Source organism: Boleophthalmus pectinirostris, unplaced genomic scaffold, assembly GCF_026225935.1.
Source record: "Boleophthalmus pectinirostris isolate CB_2022bp ecotype Guang Dong unplaced genomic scaffold, ASM2622593v1 HiC_scaffold_8, whole genome shotgun sequence".
In the NCBI taxonomy this organism is placed as follows: Eukaryota; Metazoa; Chordata; class Actinopteri; order Gobiiformes; family Gobiidae; genus Boleophthalmus; species Boleophthalmus pectinirostris.
In genome coordinates this window covers 24,810,650-24,825,407 of record NW_026571515.1, presented here as the reverse complement: position 1 = coordinate 24,825,407, position 14,758 = coordinate 24,810,650, and the positions used below count along the sequence as shown (strand labels likewise).

Genomic DNA, 14,758 nt, shown 5'->3' with positions numbered 1-14,758 from the left:
ACCAGGACTAACACCAGGACTAAACCAGGACTAAAGCAGGACTGAACCAGGTTTAAACTAGGACTAAACCACGACTAAACCAGAACTAAAGACCTGGTCTAGACCAGGTCTAAAAATCAGGACTAAACCAGGACTAAACCAGGTCTAAACAACATGACACCTAACAGTAGGTTGACATAATTTAAGGTGATCTCATATAATTTCTCTATCAATAATATTTTTTAATATGGTGAAGGAAAGGCTGATCTTGTTACTGTCTTTTAACAGACAAAACCTCTTATATTAAGATATCGTGGTCTTTGTTTCTCAACAGCAAACAGTTGCTTATTCATGGTGACTTGGGCTCAGACAAATTGAAGACAACAAACACGAATTTTGAGGATGTGGTTGCTACATTCATGTCGTTTAAAAAAACATGACAATATCAAGTAATCCAAAGTAATCAGATTACGTTACTCACTTTAAGTAATTTAATGGATTACGTTACAAATTACATTTTGGGGTGTGTAATATGTAATCTGTAGGGGATTACATTCTAAAAGTAACCTTCCCAACACTGTCCATACATAATCTTTCTGAAGGAGCTATTACGCTGTCTACTACGGAAATAGAGCCTCTAACTTTCCAATACAAGGTTTATGCCAGAGCAATACACTTAAATAACAATAAACTTTGCCATTTTGTATTGAAAATAGTAGTGTAGTCCCAATAATATTTGGCTAAAATTGATGCGGGATATGTTTAGCCTGGAAATTTTTGACCTTTGTGTTGCTCATGAACAAAGAGCAGTTTAGTCTGGACGCTGGAGAGGTCAAACAGCTGGCAAAAGTTATATTTACCCATCCGAAGTATAGATATTTGTCACATATGTCATTATACCCATAGTGATAATATTCAAAAAACAAAGCAGATCAGCACTGAGTTGTGGTGATGAGAGCATTCAGGATCCCATTGGAGTTTATTTGGGTGGGGACTTTAGACCACTTTCCATGATTCATTTGTTTAGAATGAGGTTTCTATTTGTTCTTATTCAATATTGCAATAGTGTTTGTTTTATTGATTATACCTTTTAAAGTTGTCCAAACGCCATTTATTGGGGAGTTTGCTTCTCAAAAGTGTTACTTGGTGTCACGCATTGACTGAACTCACAAAAATAATTTTCATCTCTGTGGACATGGCCTAGTTGCTCTGTGGCTTTATTTGAATCATGACCAGTGTCTGCAGAACATTTGTGCCAACACTTGCCATGTGCCCATCGTGTGTCACAGTCCCCCTTGAAGCCCCCCTCTGCATTATTGAAATGGGCGGTCTGGAAAGAGTCGGATCTTGCGGTGTTGTGCGCGCGCATGTGTCTGTGTGTGTGCGCGAGAGCTCGAGAGGGGAGAGACGCTGCTGCTATTGATGCTCGGCTCTGGTAGCTCAGGGTGGACCGTTATTGTCACATTGAGCTAAGCCCGTGCCCTGCGATTTACGGCCAAAACTAAAGTGAAGGAAGCCAAACATCCAGCCGCCATGGGGAAAGTGGAAGGAGGAATGAAGTGCGTGAAATATCTACTGTTCGTGTTCAACTTTATCTTCTGGGTAAGTGCCAATAAGGACGCATTTAGTGTACGTAATCAAAGTGTAGCAAGTGCAGCACTTGTGCATACGCGGCTTTATCACAACCACGTGTCTTTCTGCACTAAAATCAATAATGCCGCGGGTTTTCTGTTGCGTTTCCTCGCGTTATTTATTTATATTTGGTTTGTGTTGCGTGGCGCGTAAAGGGTGACAGTCACTAGACGTTTTTAACTTTAGGCTCACCGGGCGGGTTTAAATCAGATTTTCCACAGTGGGAAAAACCCGCCCCTTTTCCCGGAGAATAGTGTGTTTTTGAAAGGAAGACTGAATGAAGAGACAGAATAAAAGAAAGAGTGAAAGGCGACATGGAAACAACCAATACATTTCCACTCTGCAATGCTGAAAAGTTTCGTCAAGTTATACTTCCTCTTTTAGCAGGAGCGTGGAGAGCGTCAGTGCCCCATGCAGGCAAGCTACTGTCAGGTGGATGTGAAAGGTGTGCGTTTGAGTGGCCACTTCTTAACTACAAAAACAACTTACATCTTATAACCTACAGTTCCAACTAAAGGCTCCTCTGCAGACAATCCGATTGTGCTCAGTGATGCAGTGTTTTGAATAATGCAATAACAATATTTTGTCACTCTTGAGGTTTCAGTGAATTTCTCCATAAATGGAAATAGGGTTAGTTTATGGCCTAAGCATTACAGAGGAGTCACAAGGTTCTCCTCTTATGGTAAAACCTAAGACTTTGTCAAAACATAACTATAAAAACGTGAACATAAATAAAAAGAAGGATAAAAAATCCTTGGAATTTTTTTGCATATAAAAATCCAACCACAAGCCAGTGCAGGCAAACAACTTTTTAGTTCCATTATTAAATATTTGTCTGTGATGTGATTATGATTGTGCTATATAGTTTGCAGTTCTGTATTGGTAGTGCTCACTGTTCTGCCCGGTTACTGACACTTTTACTATCTGAAGGAAAAGTGTGTTTAAGCACTGGTGAGGTTTTCCACTGAGCATCTGTGCAGTGCATCAGGCAGAGAGCAGGCTGAATGGATCTATTGTGACAGCGGGACAATGGCATAACTTCTATATGTTACTCCTGCCAGCCCCAAAACAGGAGACAGCTACCAGTATCAAAACCAACTCGCCTCATTCATTTATTATTCCCACTTAAGCCCCACTAATAACACAGAGCCAAAATACCTTAGATATTTCATTTGACTAAGAATTTCCTCTACAATCGCAGGCATATTTGTTCCTTGTACTCAATATTTGTTTTTATTCAGTCTGCACTAAATATATGTGATAAATTGTGAGCAGAGAAAAAAATCATCTTAAATCTTTTTTTAAAACTTTTTTAATGAATATTTATGCAATGTATTCTGTGATGCTACACATTTTCCAAATCATTATGCAAGATGTTCACTTGAGTTAGACAACATTTCAAATTGATGGTACTTAATTAGAATTCACTGTAGTGTCTACTTCTGCAAATCATTGACAACTACAGGCAGATCAGTTGCATCTGTAGAGAAGGGGATTAGCACTGAGAGAGTGAGATATTTCTGTGTCAGTTTAGTCAGATGGAAAATGAGGACAGTTGGCATCGTGTTGACCCAAATACAACAGATAAGGGCTGCTGGATTTGCAATGAAATTGTTATTATAAAAAATATGCATAATTTACTGGGTTGTAGCTTTTGCAGAAACTTATGGCAAATTACAGCATATAGTCAGTTGACAGAATACTAGAGAATTCTAGTCACAATTGCATCAAATAATCAGAGCCTCCTACTGAGTGTGCCCACTCCCCCTCCCTCCCTGTCCCGTTTGTGGATGATCAGAAAGTGCATATGCTCAAAGACAGTGGAGGAGGGGCAAACTCCTCTGATTGTTCTCAAATCCCACAATAAATAAAGCTGGGACTTAAGTGTGCTTTCACATAACATATAAGACTTCTACTGCAACTTTCTACAGATCTTTCTTGTGGTTTCTTAAGATATACCACAACTTCCTAAAATAAATGTTACAGGATAGAAAACCCTAGAATAGAAAATTGGGGGCACTTGCTAGTTTGCATGCATTTTTGATAGAAATGTACTGTCTCTGGCATGCTTGAAATCTGTTTTATTTATGTTTAAATTAATAAACTTGCACTCAAATTAAACATGAAACACAAACATCATTTGCGATCTTAAAGCCTCTTCTTCATGCGTTTTTTATTATTATATAATCTTTCACCAGTTCTTATAGTTTAAAAATATCTCCAACCTGGCTGGCACTATGTAATTGTCCTCAGATCTCCACCCTCCACCTTCACCCACGTCGCATCACGCTCACAATGGGATTTTCTCCACCCATATAATTATCCTGCTCCTATTTACACTTTCTCTCTGCCCATCACTTTTAATACGCCTCTGCATCTGTTTTCTCCAAACACACTGCAGACAGACTGTTATATTTGTCCAATGGAACCACTGTAATTACAACTTGATTAAAAAAGCAAGCTTAGCCATAGTTTTGAGTGTAAGAATATATTTACAGTAGAGGACACAGTGAAGTGTGTCTCGCTCAGACCACAGCCCCTTCTCATGGAAACTCCCCTCACAAAAGCACTATTTAACAGCTCTGTTAAAAAGGGAGGCTGCACTCGCAAAAAGGACCTTGATTAAAGTTCTAACCAGAGATGGAAAAAGTACTTTCAGCCGGTACTCAAGTAAATGTTTGGCCACTTCAAAATATTGTTTCCCAAGTTTAATGATTTCCAAGTGTTGCCAATTGAATTACCAATGCTCTCCTAATTTTGGATAAAAAGATGAGTGCAAAACATGCAAATGTGTCACATATAACAGCCGTAATGGCTTATATGTTAAATCAAGAAGCAAAGTCACAGTTGTCACATTGCTTGTTTATTTCCTATATAAATTTTGTACACTTCCTCTAAGACACTTAAGACAAAGACGCTTTAATTTACTGCATGGAACATATAATATTGAAACACAATCATTTCAAGTACCCCCTGCTTTGTGCTTATACCTCTGCTTGAAAAACACTTGGCTAAAACTCTGTGCCCAGAAAAAAACATAAAAAGAAAGCAAAAAAGCTGAATATAGTTTCTTTCCACCTTCACCCCCTCTAGCCATTTCCATGTCAAAAATACCTCTATGTTTTTACTCAGGTGTCAAAATGATTAATGGTTTTGAGGTGTGCGCTTTTGGAGAACGGGATGTTACAGTAGCAAGTAGCATCTTTCCTATCCTTCAAAACTTGACACGGTACTGACAAATTTATTAAGTGATTTTTCTGTAATTTTTTTCCTCTCAAATTCACTTCCCATTGTGTCTGTCATATGCCATTGTGGCCCAGATCCCCTACTCTTTGGTAGACAGTGGCTCTTTGTTGCTGTGGGTGCGGTTTGGAGGTAGCTGGGTAGCGTAAGGGGGGCACACATGCAGATAAGTGCATTGTTTTTTTGTTTTTTTGCAAAGGGGAGGGTTGTGTCTGCCTTCGAGACAAGCCTAATGATGCTGGCCTGGGGGGCATGTAACTATTGAGGGGGTTAATGGGACCTCTGGGATAGACAGGTTGGGAGTGCCAGTCTACAATGTAATGTGGACTACTATTTGGCCTTGTATACTGTTGGAGATCTAAACTTTCTTAGCTTTCAAGGCTCTGGACATCTGTTCAGTCCAGGCCTTTAGATATCATTATAAAACTAATTGGGTTTGGCTGAGCTCTAAGCTTTTAGCAAATGGGAAAGCAACCACCTGCTCTAGTGCAGCAACAACAACAACACATGGTACGCTACCTTTATCTCAAAAAGGAGACAGTGAAAGGAGGCTCACAGCTCACTGTACATTAAAGGTTTTAGACTGGATATTTCCATAACAATTTGAACTGAACAATTCTAGTCCAATCTGCATAAAGTTGCATAAGATTTTTAGGATGGTTTACGATATCATTTTGCATAATTAGACTTTCTTATTTAATTATAGATCTGTTCTCATCTTGATTTAGTTGTTGTTCCTGGTTTATTATAACCTAGTAATTAAGAGGATTTGACAGTAGCTGAGTTGGAGTGTTTGTCCACTGATTCGAAGGTTGGTGGTTTGAATCGCGCTTTTAACATAAACAAAGTGCTGTCATTGTGTCCTTGGGCAAGACACTTAACCCACTTTGCTCCCAGGGTCTGCGTGTCTATGTATTTTTGTGTGAATGAGTGTGTGGTTCCTTGATGTAAAGCTCTTTGGGTGCCTTGAAGGTGGAAAAGCACTACTGACCATTCATCATTTATTCCTGACTGGTTTAATTTGGGTCCTTAAAATACCTTACAGCAGTAATTCACATAGCCTACTGACCAATTTTGCTACAATAAAACCCTAAATGCATTAATAAATAAGTTTCGAAGGCACATTACATTATTTGAAATTTTTTGTAGTTAACTGCAGACATAAACCGTGATATGTTGATCTTTGGATGTCACTGCTGTAAATATATTCATGTGCCTCAGTGCCTCAAGAATGGCATGAGGCGTTCAAACAAATACCAGCAATAAATTCATTTCAACATGTTTTATCCATCTATTCCAGTAAGTCAACACATCCTTTATTTGCCCTCTTAACATTGGATGAGACTTCTTCCAGAAATGTCCAATACTTCAGCTGTTCCATACATCATCCCTTACAATGGTAAATCATTATTTTGGCAGGTGTCCGGCACTCTCGCACCTGTCAAATTTCTGTGCTTTACAACTAAACGACTGGCCCTCTCTCAGACCTGGGCCATAAATATTACTGTGGAAAGAGAAGAAGTGGAAAAGTGTGGACAGCAAGGAAGGGACAGAAAATAAAAAGGAAAAACTAGGCTGACTGTGTATGAAATTAGAACCATGACCTAAACTTAGCAACAGAGTTTGTTTTTGTAAAGGAATTAATAAAAAAAAAAAAAAAAAAAGCTTTAGTAAGGCACAGGATATGACCAGATTTTCTTAATTTTAACCTAAGACTTAATTTCCTGTTTGCAAAAACTTTTTTGTAGACCCAGTTGTCCCACTGGGGAGCAATTATTGTTGACAACAATACAAGTATAAACTAATAATTACTTTTCATAATATATATTTCTTATTATGCTCAGGGGATTTTTCTTGAAGGAAATGCCATATGGCTCCATAGATGCAAAGTGCAAGATGCAAAATATGAACCACAGAATTTCCATGCGAACAGCCGGGTCTGTTTAAACTCAGGGTACCACACTGCTGTCTTCTGCCAACTAGTCATTTTCTGCATAAAGTAAATATGATTTTCAGTAGTTTGGTCTAAACAACTCACAGGATGCATGAATTGCTTGGTACATTGAAATGCACCACCGTATGTAATATTTGGGTCTAACTATTTATTAAATTTTTTTGTCTTTAATGAACCAGGCCTGAACTATTGCCATATGCAAAAAAAAATTGCCTCAATCTGTGTCAGGTCCAATTTACTCTGGATTTTCTTGTACTGATTTATAAAAACACTCAAATCAACAATATGAATTAATTTAGTTTAGATACAGCTCTGCATTCATATTAAATGTGCTGCAATCTTTGCTTTATGTCTGTGGAAAAATATGTTCTGGACCAAATAGAGCCCTCATGAGTCCTGGAAAACATTCCCCTCTGCATTTTCCACTGCTGTAAACAAAACATCACTAATGCCAGAATAATCTTAATATAAACCATGCAATTATCTGTAAAATCTATTCAACATGACGTAATGGACAAAGAGTCTCCTATTAAAATATATGAATAGGATTACATGTCTGTAGCCCTGTAGAAGCCCTCATCATAATGAGTGATTTTGCTTACTTATTTTGTTGTGTGCATCCGACAATTTAGCATTTTTCCACATCGCTGTTTGTTATCTAACCATGTTTTTGTCCCTTGTTGACTTCCATAGATTATGGGGTCTTTCGTGCTGGCGGTGGGACTGTGGCTGCGCTTTGACCCAGAAACCGTGTCCCTGCTGAACGGAGACAGAGCTCCAGACACATACTTTATCGGTGAGCTTCACACAGTGTTTACAACAACACTACACAAGTTATTCATTTACTTTAATTATGGCACATAGGTAGCCATTCCATTCAGCTATAATGAGAAATACACCAGAAATAGCCCCAAAGTTCTCTGCTGGACTTGTTCCCGTTCATTAATGATTTTTGGTGTACACCAACACATTTATTAACTTATTAGAATCACTGAGGCCACTCAGCCCAGCCATAGGGAACGCAAGTCCTATTATTACAACATAAAATCGCTGGAATAGATTGAAGTGTATATTATAAAATTTTTCTTTGATGTTTTATATTGATCTGAAAACACATGTTATTATTGATGGAAGGGTGAGTTTCTGAAAAAATGCAGAGGATGGGTGTGAACAGGAAATGACTGTTGTACTTATGGTGCAAATGGATGAGGTAAACCGCCTGGCTGGTGCTAATCATTTCAGTCAACCTAATGCAACACAGAAGGGTGGAACAACGTGGGAACAAAAACAAAATCTGTTTTACCGTAGTAGCCTCATTTGATCTTAGCTGAATAGTTTTTGAAAGGTTTTCCATTGTCTTATCAATGAAGTCTAAAATTGTATTGTTTTTTTTCTATGTCAAAGGATATTTATTGGTATTAACATTTTTCAGCAGATGCAAAAATATTCAAACATTTCTCTTACTGCTGAGGTTAATAACTGGCCTGTCATTACAATAGTTTTAATAATGAATTAATCTTATTTTCCAGATGCTCAAATACTATAAAAATGTGTGTATTATTCACTTATTATAAAGTTGGTACAAACTAATAGACACGATAGAGGAAGTGTCTTGCATTTGGGCACAACAGTATATGTGGTAAACAGTATATGGTATTCCCAGCTGTCTCCCCTCCCAGTGCTAACCAGGCTTGACACTGTTTAACTTCAGATATCAGATGAGATTGGGCATTTTCAAGATGGTATGCTTGTAGAAAGTTTGAATATCATTCAATATTTTAAAAACCTATGGCAAAGCCCGTTAAGTAAAGATATTTGTGGATAAAATCCACAAATTACTAACACATGAAAAAACAGACCTGAGAGATGATCACATATATGACGAACTGCATTATTGTCCATCCTTCTTTAACAGCTCAGTACTTATGTGTAAGGTTGTCTGTAGATGCCCCTGTATGGTACATTGCTGTAGGAGTAATGGCTAACAAGTCATCATGTGTGCACATGTTTTTGACAGTGAAGTCTTAAGTCACTGACACAGCTGAACATGCTCGACTCTACTCTCTTCTGTTTCTATGGCAACACTAAAATTCATGACCTGACCAAGTTGCAGAGCATTTACATAAACCATAACTTTGACCATTATTACTCAGCAACGTTGCCAAATAATATTGTAGCCTATTATTGGTCTTCCACCACCTAGATTGTCTTTTAAAAAGTATCAATCGCACAAGAAGTAAAACAAGTGTCAACAATAACAACTTGTTCTTTTTATTGTTAGCCCGTGATCCATGACCTGCCTTATCCTCAAATCCCTACTGTGCATCGTCACCTGGGGTCTGCCATGCCCTCTGTCACCCCATCCTCTATGGTGGTTGCCTTGGAAATGACACTTCCTAAAAAGTGCACAGCTCCTATTTGCATGTACTAAGTAGGCCTACTTACTTGTACTGCACAAGATATGCAAATCTATTCTATTTTAACATCACTTTAAATCAGTTTGTTTGGTTTTTTTTGTATTTTAACTGTGTTTCTATATATTGTTACTTAATAAATCTTCCTGACTTGTGCTGCTAAACTCTAGGCCATGTCCCCATTGAAAAAGAGATTTTTCCTGGTGAAATAAATAAAAAATAAAAAAAAACTGGTGGAATCATATTAAAACAAGAAGCTAAATGTTGAGTATTTGGCTGTCTTTCTATGGCACTTGAACTTGCAGTGTAAAAAATATGGCCAACTAGCAACATATATAGCCCTATAGTATTTGGCGTAATGTCATACTGTACATTGCATAAAGAGAAAATAACCCATCCCACTTACAGACACTGAGATACTATTTAAAGACACAAGTGGATACGCTCTATATAAAGATCTGACAAAGCACCAGCCACTATGTCTCACTAGATAAATGTGCACCAAAATAGAGCCAAATGTCATTGCCTTTGGTCTAGTATATCTCAGAGTATAGAAACATGTAGTCTGCAGCCCCCTACTGGTCATAATGATAATTACACAGGCTTAACCAGTATCAGTTACGATTTAGATGAAAAATATTTTACATAGCCTTTTAAATATGATAGATATAAGGAATACAAGATATCCGAGTTTATTGTGCAAAAATAAATGGATATATTATAAGTGATAGATTATCATTGAGTCATGAGTCATGTTGTGGATTCATCATTCCATTCAAGTTTATCTATTTATTTGCTATGTATTATGTGTTGAACTTAATATGTGTTTGTATGTTAAGGTGTGTACATCCTGATTGGTGCTGGCAGTCTGGTGATGTTGGTGGGTTTTTTTGGCTGCTGTGGAGCTGTTCGGGAGTCTCAGTGTCTGCTTGGATCTGTAAGTTAAACATATGTAAACTGTCTATGCTTCATTGTGACTAATAAGGATTTGCTATTGCAGTTTTTTGCCTGTTTGCTCATCATCTTTGGAGCCGAGGTGGCTGCTGGAGTCTTTGGGTTTCTCAACAAAGACAAGGTTAGTCCCAAGTTACGTTTCTGTAAAAAGAAATAAATGACATGCATATGGAGAACAGATTGCCCAAATACGCATTTTTAGGTAGTTTTCAGATCCTAGAATGTAATGATGTCATAACTGTAAATGGGGGGGGGGCAAGAGCCAGTTTTCCCTGTTGATAACATTGTATTTTGGGATGAAATCTCCAAAAGGTAAATTTGTAAATGTTGAACCTGATATTTTCAATTATTGCCTAAACCCTAGAACTCACTGTATTACTACATAATTTTGCATTTTAACAATATTAATTTGAGCTGCCCCCCATTTGTATTAATATATCTGTCATATAGAATGCTGTAATGCCATCTGAAACCTAGGAACTGCTTATTCCCCATTCATCTAATGTGCACTCATCTTTGTCTGGTGGTATCCAGATTATTGTAGATGTTCAAAGTTATTATACATCAACTTACAACGAAAGCAGCAATGGCACACTGATCAACTCCTATCAGAAAATAGTAAGTGAGAAAAAACATACCTCACTCTGAACATGTTGTTTATATGAAATTATGTAAGACTTCCTCTCCACTTTCAGCTGAACTGTTGTGGAACCAAAGCTAATCCCTGCCCTGATCGGAAAACAGATATAAAGGTAAAATCTGTCAGCGCTTCCAAAGAAAACATACTGTTCTCTCTGTTCTGCTGCAGCACCACACATCCGGCTGCTCAAAATACTCCTGAGCTGTACTCATGTAAAAGCACAACATGTCTTAGTGCAAGTAATCAAATTTGAATTGAGATCTAGATTCAGTCATGTTTATTTGTCAATGATGTTTGTTGTTTTTATATTCTGTCAGTAATTGCATGTGGTTTGGAGCAGAGTTTAAACTTTGGTGAACTTTTATTTTGTTTCTGAAAAATGATTCATTTTTTATTTTTCTGTCTTATCACACAGCCCTAACATATAGATAGTATTACGCTTATTTCAGAAAAAAAACAACGTATAATCTGTAGAATGTACTTTGTGGTGTTTGCAATTGCCCACTTCTACCATATGTCTGCATCTATAGCCAGTAAATCACAATTACTACCTCTGTTACTTGCTTATTTTTTGTTGTTCATGGTCTTTTTCCAGTGTTAAATCATAGAATGTAAAGCATACCAGACATACGAAATGTTGATTGACACTGTATATCTTTTGTAAACGCAGGACTGTGAGACAGGCATTAAAGACTTCTTCAACAATAAGCTCTACATAATTGGATACGTAGGCATCGGCATCGCTGGAGTCATGGTAAGATCCTATTAGATGTCTGCTCTCTCAGTGTAAAAGGTTAATAAAGTTCAAATACTTTTGTTAGATAATTGGGATGATCTTCAGTATGGTCCTGTGCTGTGCTATTCGTAACACCAGAGAGGTCATCTGAGGACGACAGACCACTACTTCATTCCCAAATGACATTGTTAAAAACTCACTCACTGACCATAGGGACCCAAAATTAAAAAGTGTGGCATTCATGTGGTTCCCAGAAAGTCTGGAAATAACCCTGCTCAAGTCAGACCATGAATTTATAAGTTTACACTCAAACAGTTTATTTTATGTCTTTTTTTTAAATCTGTAAAATATTTGTAAATTATTTATTTTCTGAATTTTATTTGTGAGATGGTTAACATTAAATTGCATGCTAATTCATAACAATACACCTCTTAATTTTCAGACATTCAAAGATGAAGCATGAGTACAGTGCAATGAAATAAACATAAGCTCAGATAAAGACATACTTGAGTTCAAACCAGCATATAGATTGCTTAACCTAAATTTAAATCCCACATATTTGATACATTTAAGTACCAGAATTCAGTTTTACTTTTCAGTCCACAGAGGCCACAAAGTCTTTACAATAACATTAATGACCCCTGTACCTCTCCTTGTCTTGTCCCTGCAATGTGTATGAAGTGTTTTTCCTCATGGTCGTGTGGTTCCTGCCAAAAAACTGTGGGCCTCATACTCCCACTCCTCACATAGTGCCACTGCTGCGTCAGGTCCTTTTCACACCACACTGACACTGACCCCTGGACTGTGGGAAACTCAAGTCCTCAGGAGGAATCTGAGGCCAAACTAGCTTAGTTTGCTGTATCCACTGCAGACCTGGTTGTGTTGTGTTACCTGAGAGTCCAGCCTTATACATGTGTATTTGTGTGTGTGTGCGCACGAGCGTGTGTGTGTGTGTGTCTGGGGTCTGCCTTTCTTATGGGGGACAAAAATCAGGACACCATGAACCGGTTAGGCGAGTAGTGAAAGCCAATATGAGTGAAGAGCCAGGTTGTTGCTGTGTCCCCAAATATTAAATGCTAAAAATAAAAAAAATATATTTCATCTTGCATAATTATGTACACATTTGTCAAAGTTCTGGTTCTAACCCCCTTCACACACACTTGCTCAAATTCACGTAAGCAATTCAATCTTAACAGTTATATTTGCTGTCTGTAGCTCATTATAGACCTTGCCTGAGATCCTCTGGAACCACTGCTTATATTTGATTATTTGTTGTGTTTTGTGCAAAATGCTTTGATACACTTGCATGTATTGGAGACTTATGTAAGACTGGTCTTCTAGACAAATGGAGGATGCAGATCATGTTGTCATGTTTGCAATCTAAACATACGCTACAGGCCAATCAACTTAAAGATGCAGCTGTAGTAATGAATGAGTTTTATTTTGTGCCTTAACAATAATTCCAACAAAAACTATGTTAAATTAACCACTTTTCTTGTTCCACTAACTTAAGTGTCAGTAATACAATATGCTGCATAGAGAATGTGTGATTTGTGTAGTTTTATGTTGTTTGATGTTTTAAGTAACTTGCATTTGTACAGCTTTGTAGCATCACCGATTCACATTTGGAATAATCTTTCTCCGTGCCTTACTTTGATAACACGTGTATACACATTGAAGTTTGAACATTGAGCAGACAATAGTTTGTACGATGAATAGCAGAGTTTGTTAGTTTGTTTGTATATTTCATTTAAACTGTAAAGCACATAGTGATAAACCTTGTTACCACTTCACCTTTTATTAGCAACTCAAGGTTTTGTTGTTCATAACAAAGGTACACAACCATTTCACAGTGTGTATATGAGGAGTATTTTTAGTTTTGTGTAGGCATATCTGATATAGTGTACTGTACACAATCAAGCTCAAGCTCTTTGAAGTTGTGTTATTTATTTGTGATACCATTCCAAGATTCTCAGGATAAAAGTAGATGTTTGGAATTAAATAAAATTTGTAAAATACAATACTGTTTTGTATTATTTATTTATTTAATATGGAAGTTACTGAAAATACAGCCCACTGCTCTTTTTACAGCCTACACTACACACTTTTCCTGTGCAGAAAAGAAGCTCCTCTGTTACCTAATGTAACTTATATGACTGCTAATTTTAGCCCCTTCATTAAACATTACATTGAATAGTGTGCCAAATATTAGAAAAAGACTATTTTTAATCACAGCCATGTATTTCATGTCTTATGTGGGTTTCCAGGTTTAGCAGTCAGTAGCACGAGCCAGGATATCGCCTTCCCCAACTTGAGTGCACCCCACAGCTGAATATTTGGTTGAAGGGATGAGTGTATCATGCAGAGGAGCCTAGAGGACTATCCAGTGTTAAGTTACCCAACACTGCAGTATGGGCATGTCTCTAACACACTCTCACTCACTGCGTGTTTGAGGCCTGTATTGCATCAGAAAATATTACCAATGAAACACAGCACACACAAGTTTTTATCATGTTCAATTTATTGAGCATTCACATACAGGTATACAGATGTATATTCTTGTGAAACGTCTCAATTATGAAGATTTTTCAAAATGTCTTCAGGTACTCTCACTGTTGGAGAAAGTATAAAATGTATAGAGTACATATTTACAATAATAGTTACTCCTGCAGCATTGGCCAGTGCAGGTGACCACAGTCAAGTAACAGAAAGTGGCCAATACTACGCCTATATTTCTGAAGACTTGGTCCCAAAAGCAAGCAAAAATATTAACAGGCATTAAATGTTCAAGAGATGTTGTCTGCCACTGAATTGTAGTTATATTTTATATTTTATTTGTATAGATTATGACTGTGACATGACACAAACATGGATACCAGCCACCCATGTTACTAAGGGTAACAGTAATGACCACATAGCTGGACTCTCCTACTGTAACAGTAACTATATCTTGTAGTCATGGCCATGGCAGAACAGCTGTTTTGGGTTACTGTCAAAAGTAAGTGATACGCTTCATCCAGAGCTTTGGTAAAAGGTAAAAGTCTGGACTGCTAACGGTTTAAGATACAGTCCACAATAGGCTCCTCTAAATCCCTACCCCACACAGAGATACTTCAAGGCATAATATATTACACTGGAACAGCACCCCTCTGGTCCCTTCAGCCGTCAGAAAAACTCCAATTAAGTGGTACACAGTAATAGAGGCT

The 14,758-nt window shown here is 37.5% G+C and overlaps 1 protein-coding gene across 2 annotated transcripts; it reads left to right on the top strand.

Moving 5' to 3' along the window:
* The first annotated feature begins 1,348 nt into the window (after positions 1–1,348).
* On the top strand, positions 1,349–13,573 carry LOC110164890 (CD9 antigen-like). 2 transcript variants are annotated; one of them, XM_055165855.1, is made up of 8 exons: positions 1,349–1,581; positions 7,502–7,604; positions 10,062–10,159; positions 10,208–10,297; positions 10,711–10,794; positions 10,872–10,928; positions 11,487–11,570; positions 11,638–13,573. In XM_055165855.1, exons 1-8 carry the CDS (start codon positions 1,513–1,515, stop codon positions 11,701–11,703), a joined length of 651 nt encoding a protein of 216 aa, XP_055021830.1. In that variant the 5' UTR covers positions 1,349–1,512; the 3' UTR covers positions 11,704–13,573. The 2 variants fall into 2 exon arrangements, with proteins under 2 accessions (XP_055021830.1, XP_020785687.2); XM_020930028.2 differs by having other exon boundaries at positions 1,350–1,581; positions 10,223–10,297.
* The last annotated feature ends 1,185 nt before the right edge of the window (positions 13,574–14,758 follow it).

What these genes read in the sequence shown, in the direction of transcription:
- LOC110164890 (XM_055165855.1), top strand. Translation starts at nt 1,513, where the DNA reads ATGGGGAAAGTGGAAGGAGGAATGAAGTGCGTGAAATATCTACTGTTC. An exon ending in TGTTCAACTTTATCTTCTGG is followed by an intron (nt 1,582 to 7,501) that starts GTAAGTGCCAAT and finishes TGACTTCCATAG; the next exon opens with ATTATGGGGTCTTTCGTGCT. An exon ending in CTCAGTGTCTGCTTGGATCT is followed by an intron (nt 10,160 to 10,207) that starts GTAAGTTAAACA and finishes GTGACTAATAAG; the next exon opens with GATTTGCTATTGCAGTTTTT.